The 18,243-nt window shown below is 43.3% G+C and overlaps 1 protein-coding gene across 10 annotated transcripts in view; it reads left to right on the top strand.

The window, feature by feature from the left end:
- Positions 1-2,617: 2,617 nt before the first annotated feature.
- Positions 2,618-18,243, top strand: part of CNOT1 (CCR4-NOT transcription complex subunit 1) — a 104,019-nt gene continuing 88,393 nt past the window's right edge. For all 10 annotated transcript variants that reach the window (XM_090062148.1, XM_090062150.1, XM_090062144.1 and 7 more), the window contains exons 1-2: positions 2,618-2,772; positions 9,261-9,534. In XM_090062148.1, coding sequence (XP_089918274.1) covers positions 9,433-9,534 — 102 coding nt within the window. In that variant the 5' untranslated portion in view covers positions 2,618-2,772; positions 9,261-9,432. The remainder of the gene's footprint in view (positions 2,773-9,260; positions 9,535-18,243) is intronic.

Genomic DNA, 18,243 nt, shown 5'->3' with positions numbered 1-18,243 from the left:
GTTTTTCCTTATGTCCAGCTGAAAATGGTCATGGAGGAGTTTATGACCATTGGTCCTTGCTATCCATTGGTCCTTGCTGTCACTGTATGACACCTGAGTGGGACTCTGGTGAACAGATGTTCCCCCAGATCCTGATGCACACCCCTTATGTACTCATAGGCAGCCACAAGATCACCCCTGAGTCTGTGCTTTTCTAAGCTGAAGAGTCCCATGGCTCAGCCTCTCATCATAAGGCCTATTCTCTTGCCCTCTGATCACGTGTGTGGCTCTCCTCTGGACTCTCTCAAGCTTCTTGGCATCCTTCTTGAATGGTGGATCCTAGAATTGGATGCAGTACTCCAGCTGTAGCCTCATCAAGGCCAAGTACAGAAGGAGGATGACATCCTGAGATTTACTTGAGAAGCATCTATTGGTGCAAGCTAGAGCTGTATTTGCTTTACCAGCTGCGACATCACATTGGTGGCTCACGTTCATCTTGTGGTCAGTCATGACCCCCAAGTCTCTTTCAGCTGTGGTGCTATCAAGCGTAGCACTGCTGAGCCTATAAGTGTGCTGCGGTTTTTTTTTCATACCCTGAGGTGAAGTACCTTGCATTTTTTGGTATTGATCATCCTCAGGTTTATATCCGCCCACTTACTAAGCTTATCCAAGTCAGCTTGGATCACTAGCCTGTCTTCAGGTGTGGATGCTATGCCCCAAAGTTTAGTGTCGTCAGCAAACTTGGCCAGTGCGCTTCTGACACCAATGTCCACATCATTGATAATGATGTTAGAGAACCGGTCCAAGGACAGAGCCTGGGGGGACACCACTGGTCATGGAGCGCCATAATGATTCACTTCCATCAACTACTACTCTCTGGTCCCAGCCATCCAACTGTGGTGTAGCTGACACTGCAATTGTCCAATTTTTCTATGAGATCGTGGGACACCAGATCAAAGGCTTTTTTAAAGTCCAGATATATGACATCAATCTCTTCTCCCTTGTCCAGGTGATACGTCATCTGGTCATAGAAAGAGATGAAATTGGTCAGGCAAGACCTACCTGTGACAAACCCATGCTGGCTGTCCCTCAGGCTGTTGCCATCAGCCATCTTATCAAGAAGGGTCTCTTGTTAAACCTTAGATGTTTGAAAAACTTTCTCTATAACATCAGCAGTATGGAGCAAGGAAATCATGAAGGAACATTCCCTCCCAACACAATATTTGTCAAGGTCTCACTGTGCCACCTGCTTTACTTGTCTAACTCTCTCATTGAATTTAATAGTACTGTCACCCTCAAGGCCCACATCAGAGTCCTGATTCATGCTGCCATGCTCCTACCTGTCCCTATGCTATTCTGTTACAGGGCTGATTCCAAATACCTACTGCATTTGGATTGAGACACTTACCTTTTGCCCTCCAGGCATTTAAAAATGTAAAGAAAAGGGAGCTGCATGAAAAGCCACAGAATCCCAGAGAAGCAGGCTGGAAAGGAGCTCCAGAGGTTGCCTAATCCAACCTCCTGCCTGAGGCAGGATCATCTCTATCCTGTTAAGGGGGCTGAGTTAGGTTTACACCACCTGCTTTGTTGGCTGCAGGATATCTTAAGTGCCCTGTTGCTGTTCAGGTGTACTTTCAGAATGGCATTTTCCAGCCCAAAGCAACGGATAGGATGCCTGGTTCACTCAGCTCCACACCTGGTAGATCTGACACCCATTCCTGGGTAGACCTGTTGCCACCTTTCAGAAACCGGGTGATGAATGGGGCTGGCCATAATCCTGAGAGTCATTTGGTTCAAGCCCCTGGCCGAGCCAGGCCCGCGCTAGTCGCTTTGCTCATGTCCAGGGGCGGAACACAGAGCAAGGCAGCAGCACGCGGAGGGCCTGGGCAGGCGACCTGGGGCCGCTCTGCTGCCACGTGGGAGGTCGCGGGGCAGCTCCCACCCTCCACCCTCAGAGGCTGGTAGCGCAGCCCGCAAACAGCAGACAGGCGAGATGAGGTCACGTGACGGAGAGGCGCGGGGAGGACTGTACGACGCCACGTCACTGTGTGACACCTGAGTGGGACTAATGGGGCAGCGAGAGGACGAGGGACTGTACCACTGCACAACGCGGGAGGGCGCACTGTACCACTGAAATACAGGGAGAAGAGGGGGGCCATGTGCACAGGAGTCGGGCTGTACCACTGGACAGCACGGAGGGGTCTGAGTGGAGCGGGAGGCGGTGCTGCACCTGGCTGGGGGGAGGGAGCTGGCAACCCCTTCCAGCCCCAGCTGTGGCCCCTGCCCAGCTCAGCCGCGCTCCGCGATCATTGGCCGATGCTGCGCACTCAGCTTCCTACTCCGCCGGCCAATGAGTCGTTTACGCAGGCGCTAGGGGTTAAAGGCCTTCCTTGCTGAGAGATGTTTTGTGATTGGCTAGAGGGACGGAAGGCGTGGTCAACCTTCCCAGCCAATCCGAGCCCGCTGCTTACTCCGGGGTGAGGAGGGGGAGGAAATGTGTGTCGGACTTCCCCCCCCCCGCACCCTTAAGCAGCGCCCTTCTCTGATTGGACGGGTTCCGGGCGCGAGGGCGCTAGCCCTGTGCGGCGATTGGGCAGGCTCGGCGTACACAGGCGGGGGGCTCCGCCCGCTGCGTGCCGCGAGGGGACGGGGGAGGGGAAAGGCCGCGACGTGAGCGCGCGACCCCGCCGCCATTTTGTATTGAGCCAGCGGAGGCGAGCGGCGGACACAGGCAGCGTGAGAGGTTGAGCAAAGCCCGCTTCAGCTCCGGCCCCACCCGCCCCCGCGCCTCAGGTGAGCGGCCGGGCCGCGGAGGCAGGAGCCGCGGGGCAGCACAGGCCGGGGCCTGCAGGCCTAGTGCGGTAGCAGCCCGGCCAGGCGGGAGCCAGGCGCGGGCCGGGCCGAGCCGAGCGCGTCCCGTGTCCCGCGGAGGGAGCGCGGCGCCGGGACCGGCGCGGAGCTCCCCGCAGGCGGAGCCTCAGGCGCAGGCCCCGAGGCCTAGCAGTTTCCGGGGTCAGCAGCGTGCGAGACTGCGCAGGCCGGTCCCCTCGTTGCTGCCTGGGCGGGCTCTGGCGGGGGGGAGTGGGCCCAGGGCCGTCCTGCCGTCTGCAGGCGCCAGGGAGAGTCCCCGAGGGGCTCGGGCTCCTCTCCCCCGTTGTCCTCCTGCGCGCGCGGCCTGCGTGGGGGCTGGGGGCCTGAGAGTGCCGAGTGGTTTTGATCTGGGCCCCGATGAGTGACCCCTGGCGGAGAGCTTTGAGGCAGTGTGACGTGTGGCCACTTCTCCATGGATCCACTCGTGGCATCAAAGTATGCCGGACTGGTGCTAGTTGGCCACTTGGTTCAAAGGGTTTTCTGCCTGTCTTTTCTTGTTTAAAAAAAAAAAAAACAAACCCGAAAAGCAATTTTGAGTGTGGGTTTTCTGTACATTTTTAGTACATGCATCATATTTTCTTGAAGTGAGCTGTATCCTGAGGGAGCATGGAGGGGGAAGGGTTCAGTATACAAAACAGTAGGTCACTGAGGAAAAAATAGATTGAGCAAAACTTGCTCTAAGTAGTCAAACAAATCTAGTTCATTCTTAACTGACACCTGAACCCTCAGCATTTCATTTTCCTTTTTCCTCTTTAAGACTTTTCCCAAAAACTAAACTTTTGTGGAACACAAGTAACTTTTCCTTTTTAAAAGATCTTAGCGTTCTGGGCATATTAACTTTGTGACTCCTGTGCAAGCGAATTGTGGGCTATCACATGGTAATTTATAGCCCAGAGTTTAGAAGACAGGGTTGAAGCTGTATCTCGGCCTGTTGAAAAAACAAGTAAATACCTAAACAGTGGAATATGGTCTGAAGATGTGGCCCTAGTTATCCAGAAAACCAGGAATGTCAGCACATGCAGCTGGACTTCTAAATTTGTCACCCAGTTGAAAATGTGGAAAAAAGTTGCGTAATGCCAAGCCTTGCTTATTTCAGAACTTCGTAGGATCTTCTTAAATGTAGTTCTCTTTTATATGGGTATTTATAATTCCAGGTTTTTATTTCTCTAGGCCTTGACATTAAATAGGGACTGTTAACCAACAGCTTGTCTAAGGTTTGGTTGCATTAATAACTGGAGTAGGAATGAGTAGATCTTAAACTATTTAACAGGTACAAAAGCTGACGCTGTGTGACATAAAACATGCACTTTAAAATTTAGAAGTGTCAAGTTTTGTCTCTAGACACTATCTAGTCTGACCTCTGCTCTTAAGGACTATGGTAGGAAGCATAACAAAGCAACAACAGCTGTCAGTATCTTTTGCTTCCTGTTTCCAAGGTAACTACAGTATCTTGGGTTGATGAAGCTTCAAGCAAAATTAGCCTAGATGAAGTAATTAGTTTGTGAACAGGAAGTCAACTTCGTTACATAGAAATATGCTTTTCATCCTCCCTCTTCGACATTTATTGGGTGCTGTCCTCAACTTCTGTGTGCATATGCTTCCACTACTGACCCCCTTTCATTGCCAGAGTACTTGTTTTGATCTCCCTGTATTTTTCTTGGGAGGGAGACTTGCTTCATTCTTTCAGAGAGTAATTGATTTAGCATTTCATTCTCAGATGAGAAATTTTAACATGGCTATTCTTATGTTTCAGGCATATGAATAGGTAGTGTTAAATAAAGCAGAGTAAGATTACCTTGCTGCTGTTGAGGGGAAAAATGTAGTAAAACCTTGTGATGTATTGACTAGTTACCAGTAAACCCATAATGCAGGGAAAACCAGAATGGAGAAATGTATTTTTACCTCAGTTGCTCATGTTTGTTTCTGTATGTAGTTTACATTGAAGGCTATATTGTTGTTATGAAGGTTTTCCTTTAAGCCATGTTGTAACATTTATTGCCAACACTTGGAAAAAACACTAGAGCTAAAAAAACAGAAGTTCTCTTTCCTGGCCTCTTAAAGATGGGTTTATGATTCACTTACTGACTACAGTAATTGGAAGAAACTTTAAAACTGTTTTGTTTGACTGAAGTGAAAACAGGTAGTGGATTTATCCTGGAATTCTTTATTGTGTGTCACATTTTCAAAAACTTGAAACTACCAGAAACTTGCTATGCCATGATGTATTCCAAGAAAAGCAGCTAGAGAATGAGGCTGAGTAGCTGTGATTGACTTCCAACAAAAAATGCAAGGTAGCTGTGTTTAGTGAGAGCTTGTGGCTGACATGTAACCCCTCACCCCGCGCTTACATGTTGACTGCTGAAACTGTACTTGTTAAATAGCTTATATAAAGGGGGGGGGAGAACTGAACAGATTTTTAGCACTCATTTTAAGTGAGTGCTTTCGTGCACGTTGAGTTAGCTCAATTGTTTATCTGTATAGTTGTGATGCAAAATAAAGCTGTCATTCTAGAAAATCCAGATAATTTGGTTCCATTTAACTGAGATTGTTGTGACTTACTAGTCTGCAAACAATGTGTGGTTTAAATCCAAGATGCCAGTAAAATTAATTGATAACTTAGGCCAACTGATGAGAGTTCAGCTATGTAGCTTTGCTTACCCATAAATTTTAAAAGCAATAATAGTTCTACAGTGTGTCAGAGCTTTGTTTAAAGTATTCTAATGTGAATGTTAGCTAAAATGTATGAAGTAATCTCCTACACATGAAAGGAAGTCAAGTTTCACTAGGAACAAGGTAGCAATTGCACTCCTCCATAGGTCTTAGGCAGTATCTTTCCACAGATATATAAAATTTTGTTATCTGAGAGTCTTGATATTTTGGGCTATCGTAAGGTGCTGCCATGCTCCAGATAGAGACATGTCATCAAATCTCTGCAGCTTTTGAAAATATTTGCCTGTCATGTAGAAATTCTTAACCTACAGTAGTTCAACTTTAAATAGAGTAATTTGAAGCTTTCTATTACTATGTTTTAGTAATTTGTCTCTTTGTAGTCTAGAACAGTGGTTCTCAGCCTTTTTCATTTTGGGACCCATTTGCCCAGATGGATGGCTTGTCCTAACCCACACCCCCAGCCCTGCTGGTGCCCTTTGCTCCCTATCCACAGTCCTTCCCTACCCCACCCCCCATGGCTGCCAGAAGGGGCCTTTGTCTTGCTTGGGCTGGAGTGCAAGCAGCAAGTGCTGGCCCCCGTGTGTATGGGCAGGCCCCCATGCTGCTTACCAAGCATGCAGCTCCCTGCTATGAAGAATTGTCCCTGGATCCTTCCCCTGCTGAAGGGCCAGGTGCCACCTTCTCACCACCCCCCCTGTTGCGTCTGGCCACTGTCCCCAGTGCATGCACACACATCACCCCACCACCACCACCACACACACCTCACTCCCACACACTTCTGCAGGTTTTTTGGGGGACTTCCTCATGATCCATCAGTTGAGAAATGCAGGTCATGAATACTTACTGCTGCCGACTGTGAGGTGAAGTTTAACATGCCGAACTGCACAAGGCATTTATGGGTGTATACTGTTTATAGCTGAAGCATTTCAATACCAAGTACTGAGTTATCTTTGTGCAGTGAATTATTTATTATCCTTAACACTGGTATTTTTGTTTCTTGCCTAGAACTTTATTCTTGTAGTAGCAAATTGCCTGTCAAGAACGATGGGGGAGGTGGGGTGGGGATGAAGCCCTATGTCCAGCCCTGCTCCACCCCCACTCCCCCAGCTGCTCCACTGGCTGGCCCAGCTCCATACCCTCAGGCAGGTCAGTAGTAGGGGAAGCCTTGCTGCTTGGTCAACTGGGGCACCTTCTCTATAGCCTTTCCTGGCAACTTGGGCATGTGCAGTCAATCACTGCCCACCCTCATGTGCGGTTGCCCGAAAGTGTTGTGGACAGACACACAGACAGACCAAGCCTTTTATTATATTAGAATTGGTAGTCCACCAGAATTCCATTGTAAAGAAGTGTCATTAAATTCTGACTGAAACTTCTCTTTTCTTATAGGAGAACCTCAAATAAACTTATTTCTTTAGAAAGCATAACTATCATGCAAGAGTGCAAACTAAGTTGAGTATTTTGTAGATTAAAACTTTATCTTGTAATAGGTGAAAGTAAAGAGCAGATTCTGATGCAGTGAGAGATCTCTAGGCATTTCAGGAATTGTAATTTAAGTAGTTATAAGCAAGGATTTTTCTTTTTTGGAAGTATTGAGACGGTACGATTTGCAGAACTTGAGACTTCTGAAAGAAATGATGGCAATTTATAACAATCAAAGGAAACAATGTTTCTTGCAGAAATTCTGGACAGTCTGTTTTTAAACTTAATTACATATGAATAAAAATGCTCCTAACTGGTTAAAGTCTTTAGACAATGGCAGACAAGGAGTTCTTTGGGTAAATGTGATAACTTTTATTAGACCAGCTAAATAGCTGGAAAAATTATTGTTTGCAATCTTTTGGGTGCAAAGACCTTTCTAGAAGTCCAATCTTTATAGCAGGCTGTCAAACTCTTGAGTGTTTTAGCAAATTGATTTGCAAGAATCTCCATTTTTTTTTTTTTCAACTCTTGATGCTGCAGTACCATGGGTATATTGCATGATTTCATTAGAGAAGTAATGTTTGGAAACTGGAATCTTCAGCTAGCTTCCAGTGGGCCACTGCTTGAGATTCTTACATGAACGGTGACAGTTGGGTCCTTCATTAACCTTCCATTGATTCAACTTTCCTTTTTGTAGGATAGGCCTACATGTCAAATGTAATAGTAGTGTTGCGCATGGCTTGCCTTGTTCAAATTTGCAACTGAAAAGTAGTTTTAAAGATCCCCTTAAGGTTTTCCCCCTCCCAACACTTCTAAAGTATGAAAGCAGACAGTTTTGAGCCTGCCGTGAGCCTTTGTTGGGAAGGGCAGTATATAAATTACGTAAACTAATGAGGAAATTCTTTCGTGTAAATATACAGATCACTACCTGCCAGCATAATATAGAAGAAGCTGTTCTCTTATCTGTTGATAGCATATCCTATATTTGATTTGATTTAATTAAATGTAGTGGTGCAGATAAATGCTTCTACATGCCCCTAAACATTTTAAAGATGAGCTGCCCCTACTGTAATAATACACACCCTGTGTCTGCCTTCTCAATGGAAATATGTCCTAACATGTACTGCTCATTTGGCTGTTATTTTTCTTGCTGCTTTCGGGCAGTATGCTTTAGTATATTTAAAGATGGAAGGCTATTGCGCCCCTGGCAGGTTGTTGGTGACCCCTGTGCTTGTGCATTTCAGACCAAGTGTATTTTCAATTCATTGAATCTTAAGAGCCGGAATGGAGCTGATTGATTACAACAGCTTCTCAATAAAGCTTTCATTTTCCTATGGGACTAGTTTCTCAAGGTGTTTAGATATGCAGTTTTTATCCTGGGATGTGGTCTTACTGTATTGGCAGTCCCATACCTGACAAACTAGATGTCAGTAGTTAGGCTTTGTATTGTCATTGAAATTTGAAGTTGGCAAGCTGTGCTGTTCAGAATAGTTAGAGGGCTTACAAGTAAAAATTTAAGATTTGTTTACTATGGTTCTTTTGTTTATAGCTGCTTGCTGTAGTTTGGGAGTTGCGCTGTATTTGGACATAAAGTCTGAAGCAGGACAGAGTGCTGAAAAAATGGGTCAGAGAGCAGTTTGTCCCAAAAATTTTATATGAGGCTTTTAGTGTCCCTGATTCTTGTTCTTTATAGTATTTAACTTGGTATCTCATTCTTGTTTGTAGCACTAGTGAGAGATTTGTTGTATAAAGTACCTGCATTGTCCCTCTTGTATGTTCAGGTTAAGCATGTGGTTGATTCTTCAAATATTGCTGAATAAACATGGTTGGATTGGTGAAAATTGTCATTTGGAAAAAGACTTCTGTGACAGTTACTTTTTTATTGATGCACCCTAACAGACTATATTAAAAATGACCTACGTTGTAGATTCTCTGTAATGCACATATGGTTAAATTAAGTAATTGCCTCTTGATATAAATATCAAGAGAATATAGAAATTCTTGTTGCCATTTACTTACTCTGTTAAATGGGATGTAACATAGTCACTTCTTTCTCTGAAACCAAAATGGCTAATTTGCCTTCTGTTTGGTAGTACTGTACTCAGTCATAACACCAAACTTCCACTGCTTTAGAAAGTGTTGCCCCCATCCCTCCCTCCCATACTGTTTTTAACAGAAATGGAAGACTTACAAAGCTTAAAAGTTCTGGTACCAAGATGAGATAGTATAATGGCAGGTTCTTATGTTTTTAGAAACCCCCATGAATGATGCTTGAAAAATAGCTAAAATCTAATCTAATCCAATGTTATATTGTTTTCCAGGTGCCATGTTTCAGAACAGAGTAGAACTACTGGGAAAGAAGAGCTGAAGAAACAAAAAGGACCAGAATATAAGATAATTGGGGAAAAAAATTAACCTGTCTCTGAGGTGACTAAAGGGGAATAATGGTGATTTTGCGCCGGGCTCGGCCGCCTGCTTCCGCCCCAACCAGCAATGAATCTTGACTCGCTTTCGCTGGCCTTGTCTCAAATCAGCTACCTGGTGGACAATTTAACCAAGAAAAACTACAGAGCCAGCCAGCAGGAAATACAACATGTAAGTAAATGTATTAGAAGAATGCAGTGGAGGAAACTTTGGAATGGAAGGATGGCATCCATCCCTTCGTTTGAATTGTGCTACAGAATATTTCTTTATATATTGCTATACCACACTTTCCACTTCCACTTTCCAAGATCCAGAAGTGCATCTCTAACTCTGTTGGAAATGAGATTCTTTGGAACTGTTTCATCAGCAGGTTGAGTACCTGAATGCTAAACCATTCTTCTTGTGTGAGCTGAAACTGTTAACTTTTCTTAGATGCATATTTAGTCCAGTTGCTTCAGTTGATTTTAATCTGTTATGCAGATTTTGCCTGAATTCCTGTCTTTGCATGTGTGTAACACTGACTGAGAAAAGAATCAAGGAAATTGCTTTGCAAATCCAGTGTCAAAATATTTGTTGCACTAAAATCTTGTGTACCATTAAATACACACTTTTTATATTCACCCAGAAGTTTACTTTCTGGTTCTGAGCTTTGCATGTAGAGATATCCATATCATGATATTGGTCCATATCATATTGGCACTGATAAAAGGAAAATTGACACGATCAGCAATTGGTCTTTTTTGGCTGATGTGGCTGATAATGTCACTAATAAATGCCACATGCATGCACAGCTGCAGAGTAGCACGCAGGTGCCCAGGAGTGCTGTGTGTGGAGAGTGGTATCTGGCTGGTAAGTCTGTTGGAGGAGGGGTGAGGGGGAAGGAAAGGGGCATGGAGGGAGGCAGACTGAGGCTCACATGGCGAGGGAATGGCGCTGCGGCAGGTGCTGCCCAGCTGGGGCAGGGTGCGGGATGGAGCCGTGGTTCATCTGGGATATGGTGGGGCCAGGAGTGGGGCTGGGGTTTTCCCTTTCCGGGGGGTGGGGAAGGGGGCTAGGCCAAGCTATTCTTGGGGCAGGCAGCGGTAACGCTGGGAGGGGGGCTGCGGTGAATTTTGAGGTGGCTGCAGCCCATACCATAGCTGCCCCCCTGCGCTGCTGCCGCCCACCCCAAGCACAGCCTTCTGCCAGGAAGAGTCTGGCATTGCCCCTGGCCCTAGCCCGCAGTGACAGCCTGCCCTCACCATGCACACAGGTCAGGGGGGCACCCCCCCAGGGCTCCCCCGGGGTGCATGCAGTAGCGGGAGCCACCCCCAGGCCCTGTTCCACAACCTGCCCTGGCTAAGCAGTGCCTCCCCAGCCCCATTCCCTTACTTACTGTGGGGGCTCCATCTGCCCCCATACCCTTTTCCTTCTCCCATGCTGCTCTCCATGTTGCCAGGCTGCTGCAATTGCCAATATGGCTTGTTAAAAATTTGCCAGCAGAGTCAGCCCCAGGTATCTTATCAGCGCACCCCTAGTTGCAGGCCAGGCAGGATAACATACTTTTTTTTTAATTGCAATTGCGTTAGAGAGATGGGTTTTTCAGAAAGCTTTCCAGTGCCTTAAATGTGGGGAGCTGGAGGAAAGGAAGTTCTTCCTGATGTCCAGCCTGAATCAGTCATGGCGGATTTGGTGACCATTCGATCTTGTCATTCCTTGGGGTGCTCTGGTTCCCCCAGATCCTGATGAGCACCCCAATGAACTTATAGGTGGCCACCAGATCACCCCGAGCCTGCGCTTTTCTAGGCTGAAAGTCCCATGGCGCTCTCATCATAAGATCTGTTTTCCTGACCTCTGATCATATGTATGGGTCTTCTCTGCACTCTCTCAAGCTTCTCTACAATCCTTTTTGAATTGTGGAGCCCAAAACTGGACACAGTACTCCAGCCGCGGCCTCAAGGCCGAGTACAATGAGAGAATGACGTCCTGGGATTTGCTTGAGAAGCATCTATGGATGCAAGCCAGCATTTTGCTCGCTTTACTAGCTGCAGCATCATATTGAAGGCTCTTGTTCATCTTGTGGTCAGTCATGGCCCCCAAGTCCCTTTCATCTGTAGTGCTAACCAGTGTAGCAAAAAGTTTGGAATACACTGCCAACAGAGGCGGTTCAAGCACCCACTTTGAATGCCTTCAAGCAACACTTGGATGCTTTATCTTGCTGGGATCCTATGATCCCTGCTGACTTCCAGCCCATGGGGCAGGGGGCTGGACCTGATGATACTCTGAGGTCCCTTCCAGCCCAAACGTCTATGACATCTGTGAAATAGGTGTGATCTGATTTGGCATGTTTATTTGACTTGTATTTAGTAACAAAACTAAGAAAGTACCCCCATGTTAATTTTATGTCCCAATAGCCACAGGTATTTGAACTGAAATATTTGATTAGGAAAAAAATTAAATACAGCACACTTAATGTGGCTTAAATGTTATATTCAAACAAATTCAAAGGTTTATGTGGAAATTATTTTTATTGGACTACTTGTAAAAATACACAATGACACGTACTTCCCTTGCATTGTTTAAATTAAAAAAAAAACAACCCAAGGCACTGAAAACTGCTGTCACAATAATTTTAGCACACTCAAAGAACTGTGCATGATATGTCACTCATCTACTTAAACAGAGTTTAATTCTCTTCCACTGAGGTCATTGCTGTACCTCCTGTTTCATGGTCATTATCTCTAGAATCGCATGCACTACTTACTAGTTCCATTTTGGAGTCAGATCACAGTCAGATTGAGGCAAATCTGATTCAGAACTACTTAAACCACATTCTCTTTCACTAAAGGATGGTTTTACTGATTAGCCTGTGGGCAAGGGCAACTTATCACACTGTATCTTCTTCACTAATTGTGCTTCTGACTGATTCGCCAGAAGCAAGAGATTTTGAGAAATAGAAACAAGCTTAGTGGTGTGTTCATTTGTTAGTCTGTTTCTCTTTTTTTGTCTTGTTTGAGCTGAAAGCCTTCCAATCCCATTCACAAGAAGCTGCTGTTGGAGTGCTTAGGATCTTTAGAGCAATCTTGGACAGCAGTTGGGTGTTACAGTATCCCTTCCACCATGTGAGAGGAGACGTATTTGCTGCCTGCCAAATAATGTCGTTGCTCCAAAGTTTTTCTTTTGCGCGGTACTCAGCAATGTCTGTCATCGCAGCTATTTCATCACAGTTGGGGACATTCTTGGCTACTTTCATAATTGTATCAAAAGCAGTAGGTGATTCATCTTCTGATTAAAATGTTGTCCTCTGTGTTGAGGATCCAGAAGGTTTGTTGCCAGATGAAGTGGATGAGAGGAAAACTCAGATCTTAGTAAACATTTGTTGATGGCAAAAGCTCAATTAGATCTTTCAGTCAGTTGTCTGAACATCTCTGGAATATTTGAAAGGCTTGGTGCATCTCCTTCAAGTTTCTTGATAGTCACTGAAACTGGTAGTAGCAAATTGTAACTCCTTGAACTCCTACTCAGAATAGTTCATGGTTGAGAATCTGCTTCCGAGTGTTCATGAGAATAGTCTGGGATACTGTCATCTATTGAAGCACACTGCAAACAGTTCTTTGTGCACAGCAAACTGTGTAAACACTTTGTAGCTGAGCCCCATCTAGTTTCTCGTGGCAATAAAAGTGCACTTTCCTTCCCCTGCTTCTCTTTCTGTAATTTCTTCAAAGTCTGATTAGTAACATGATGATTGTTGAATACCTTCACAATCGCTTTGCAGCTTGCCAATATTGTCTTCATTGTATTCACACTTACTATGTCCTTTGCCAGAAGATTAAATCCATGAGCAAGACAGCCAGATACTATTAATTGAGGATACTTTGCCTTTCATATTTGCCATGCAGCTTTCATGATGCTCGCATTATCAGTTACAAGGGCTCGACCCTGGAGGGACCTGCACTTTCAGTCTCTTCACTTAGTAATTGGGCTATGTATTCACCTGGTATGATGAGAAGATTTGGTAGCTTTCAGAAATATTGGTTCAGGTGTTGCTAACCTATAATGTTCAATAAAAGATTTCGTTGTATATCAGTCCAACTGTATGATGTTGGAGTCAATGATTCTGTTTGACCAATCCTTTGAATAACCATTGTTGAACTCTGTCATACTCTGAGAGAGTGTGATAAGTGATAACCTTGACGGTAACTTGTATGATGAGCGAATTAGTTTTTAATGTTCCTTCCAATATTGATTTTTCAGTTATGGAAAGAGGTGTACCACTTGCAAATATAGCTCAAGCTAATGTCTCCTCTGCTTTTCTTGATTTTTCTTTTGATATTGTCCACAAAGCTTAATTAAAAAGCTTGACTGTCTTGAACAGCTACTCATTGTGGATCGCATATCTGGTGACAGTGATCTGGAAAGTGAGGATCCTGCTGCTGCTTCCCCCAGACCTGGAAGCTCAACATTTTCATTTTTCTACTTTTTGCAAATCTGCTATTTCACTTGAGCTACCATGTTCCTGCAACAAAAGGGGGAAAATATTTTTAGTTTAGCTTCTTCTAGTCTGGCTTCATCCATCATAAGGAGAAGCAGCAGGAAGCTTGCTTCTCCACCTTCCTGCCAATAAGAACGCTCTGCTGCTCAGTTGCCCTGGGACTGCAGAGCCAAAAGGAAGTATAATCTGGCCTCTGTCATCGGCCAGATGTCTAAGCTTGCTCTGGTGGGTTGAAGTAGTTAACTATTTATCTATTATATAATTTTTTTGTAAAAATATTGTTAAACCTAAGTCACTGTGGGTGCTTAGTACAAGCAGAAAAAGCAGGATACAAACATCTTAAATAGTCCAGAGTTGCATTAACAACTTTTAAAATTATTATATTTTAAAGCAATATAGGTGATAGTCTATATTGTGTGGTGTTTAACATTCATTTGTTTACTTGCATAGGATTCCTAAAGTAGACTTTTTTCTCCAATGATTGTTGTTTCACCACTTTGTATTAGCTTTCTGTATATGGCTTGTACTCTTTCAGGACAATTTCTACATGTTAAGTGTTTGTTCATTCTTGTTGCATTGTTAGCATACTCCTGCTTGGAATATTTACATCTACCAACTTTTTTCCTTCCTTCAGTGGCTTGAACTTCACTATAATGATGCCACACACTAGTTCTGTTTTGGTTTTTTTTTATTAGGCATTATGGTGACTACTTTAAACCAAAAACACTAAAAAACTAACAGATCTTATGCAAACACATCCAGCTTCCCCAACTCAAGAAAATAAATGTGATGCTACTCTCTTACTGGTTTGAATAGCCTTGAAACTGACTTCAGATTGCCATTTCTAATATTGCCTGTCCCCATCCCCCCATTTTCTTATCTTGAGTGTCCAAGTTATCTGTACTTTGATCAGGATCTTCATCAAGAGTGACTAAACAAGGGATTTAGTGAACCTATTTAAAATGCCATTATAAATGGAAAATATTTTTCCTACAGTAATTGTAATAGATATGTGCAAATTTCCAGATAAAGTTTTTTATCTTGATGTCCTATTAAACCATGAATTTCCCAGTTGCTGGATTTCTTTAAGCTTGGGGAATCCCATCTAACTCTTACTGTGCTACTCCTTACATGACTGCTTTTTCTTTTTTTCCCTTCCCAACAGATATGACTTAGTTTTATTGTTACAGTGTTAAGTTTTGATAATGAGTTGTTTTTGTTTGCTTACAAATCTGTCATGAGGGACTTCTTTACATAACTGTTTTTTTCCTTTTTTGGCTTGTGATCTGGTATGCTCAAAACGAGAACAGATTATTCCAAGGTTTTACTGGAAGCCTCAAGACTTCATAGTTCATAGGGTCGGACAGGACCGGAGCAGATCATCAAGTCTAACCCCCTGCCATGGCAGGAAAGAGTACTGGGGTCAAATGATGTGTTAATGCATGGTGAACCATCCTACAGCGATTCTTTAGAGTATTGAGTTCCTCCCTCTTATTTCTCTACAATATCAATATCCAATTTAGGATTTTTGGACTAGATTTTTATTCCTGTATGATCTTTATGTTCTAGTAAATTGGCCTGTATAACTTTACATGTGTAATTGTTCAGTACAGTTTCTCTTTGCATACTGTTAGGAGAGACCGCGTCTCCTATGGCTAAGCAACTTGCTGCCATATACTTGCAGTATATAATGCACATGGCATTGCCTTATCTATTCTTACCTAGCTATCTCTTTTAGCTGCATCCAGATGTGTAGCAGGCATCCAGATGAAAAGCAGACGTGCGGTTGTTTTGTCTTGTATCCAGGATTGGTTACCAAAAGGGTTCTTTAACGTTCTGATTAAAACCTGCTTTAAACCTTCTGTTTTTTAAATCGTGTAAGGACAACACGTGAACACTAAAATGAGCCAGCTTTCATGAGGATTATTTTTGTAGTTCTTAAGTAGTTGTGATGTTTAGTCTTTTAGATCTTGAGTTTTAACACGCCCTTAAACTATCAGTTGATAACAGGTAAAATTTAATTTTCAAAGCAAAATCTTGAACATGTTGAGACGGCCTCTTAAGTTTCTGTATCTGGAAACTGAAATTTAGAGCAAGGGATCTCTTTGGGGTTTGTAAATAGGTTTGTGACCGTCCAGTGCTTCCTATCTAGATGAGGAGAGATTTTAATATGAGAAAGTAAGACCCTCTTATCTAAAGAAATAAAGCTGCTACACATATTTAGAAAAGCAAAAATTTTACCTGGCATCATCTTGTTTGGAGCTGCCATCATAAGACACATCAGGAAATACTATCGTGTCTGAAACGGACATAAGCCATCTTCAAGTAAAGTCCAAATACAGTGGTACCTTCGGAAAAAAATATTATTAGCCATGTTGTAAGTCTAAATACATTACTTGGCATGTGTTTTGATATTTTGTGAAGTGTGGTTTTGGTTTGTTTTGAGTTTTTTGGGGGGGGGGGGGGAGGGGGGAGTTTAAGTCCCATCACTACCAAATCTACATTCTGTTAGTTACCCCTGCCATACTTTGCATCAGTTATCCTTCTGTCTCATTTCGCTAACTTCTCCATGCTACAAAATGAGCATTTGTTTTAATATTACAAAAAACACTGAACTTGTTATATGCCTCTCAAGGACGTGTAGCTGAAATAGCAGTCTCCTAGAGTGTGCCTGCTGTGTAAAATTACTGGATTTGACCAAAAAATGACTACAGAATAAATCTGTATTCCACAATTTTCTACAAATTTTGCTTAACTTGCTGTGCTTTAAACAGTGTGCTTTCCTGGAAAGCTGTCACCTTCTATTTTATAGAGCTCCTTAGCTATATCTTTAATGCTAAACTGTTCGCATGAAACACTACACAACCCCTTCTCTAACTTATAGCTCAATAGGGAGTAGTGAATTTGCTGTCAGAAAGCAGGTATATCTTGGGACAGTGGTTTCTTACAAGTTTACTTTTTATAATGAAGTGGAAATATTTTTCTGTAGCTGGAATTATTGAACCAAACTTCCAGTTAAAGTCTTCTTAGAAAGTGGAGAATGCTAAGTGAATATACTTAGTTATTAAAGGTAGTAGAATGCACTTCAGTTTTAATTCTTTCCATATGCCATGCCGCAAAAATAACTAAGTAAGTTATTTCTTGTACCCAACTTGCTCCTGTTTGGAAGTAAAACCATTAAACAAGGGAACAACCTAGTTTTCATGTCACATTGCCTCATGGTTGCTAATTCCTAGTGTAATTGTATTATTGCACTGACTTGAATATGAACTGTTACTCTCTGGTAGTTCATAGCCACCCTTAAGAACTCAGCTGAAGATGATAAATGTGTATGGTTAATTGAAGACTGGGTTGATGTATACTATTTCATAGACATTAGGGGCTGGAAGGGATTTTGCAAGATTGAGTCCAGCCCCCCTGCCATAGGCAGAAAGTCTGCTGAGGTCAAATGATCTCAGTAAGATAAGCATTCATTTCTGTGCATCAGATTTCTGACAAGAGTTGCAGTGTCTGAATATCAGTATTTAACTTGTTTTCCAAAATGGACCCTGAAAGCTTTTCAGTCAGCTTCTGCTTTCAGTACAGTTGAAGTTTTTGGCATGATGCAGGTCTATGGATTGTTCCTTATTTTGTAAGGAATGATGCAACTGGGAGGCCATAATTTGTGGTTCACTCATTCTAAATTGGATGGTGTATCATGAGCATGTACACTCCAACTTGACAAGAATACTGAGCAATCCCCAGGTGCACTCATTTCTTTCCGCTGTGGCTGCAAAACTTAGCAGCTATTGGAGAAAACAATGGGAGGGTGGGAGGACAAAGCCAGTTTAAAAGTAGGAAGGATGGAGATGAAAACCAGTGAAAAAGATCACACTGAAGAGAATGTAGTGTGAAGTAGTGCTGCTCTGCAGGATTGCAAAAGCAAAACATACCTGAAAAAGAAATGAATGGGAACTGACAAATGGTAGGGGAAGTAAGTAGAATACTGAGAAGTCAAGTCACAACATGGACTGGGCTACAGGTATTATGTGCAACTTAAGTTTCATAGCTGTTCATAAAACATTGCTAATGGACCTGGGTGAAACTGCGGCTGATTAGATAAGTGACTAAGGTAATAGAATTGGGTGACCTCTGTTTAAAAATGATTCATAGCGGTAGGAAGTAATTGAGCAAAAAGCCATGAGGTAGTCTTACAATGGCTGAAAGTGAGCTAGTCAGCAGCCAAGAGTTTATCAGAATTTAAGACCAATGGTGGGAAGCCCCAGTCTTCCTATCTGGGCATCTGCTGTTAACTGTTTGATGAAAAAAGTGCTGATGTGTTTATCTGGTCACTATCTTCATAAGCAATTTTACTTCCACATTGTGGTCACCAGATAAGGATTGTAATATGTCGGAGGGAAAAGAATCCT

Source organism: Crocodylus siamensis, chromosome 9, assembly GCF_052110815.1.
Source record: "Crocodylus siamensis isolate JL-2025a chromosome 9, ASM5211081v1, whole genome shotgun sequence".
NCBI lineage: Eukaryota > Metazoa > Chordata > Crocodylia > Crocodylidae > Crocodylus > Crocodylus siamensis.
The sequence above is the reverse complement of the archived record's forward strand: the minus strand, read 5'-3'. Positions and strand labels throughout refer to the sequence as shown.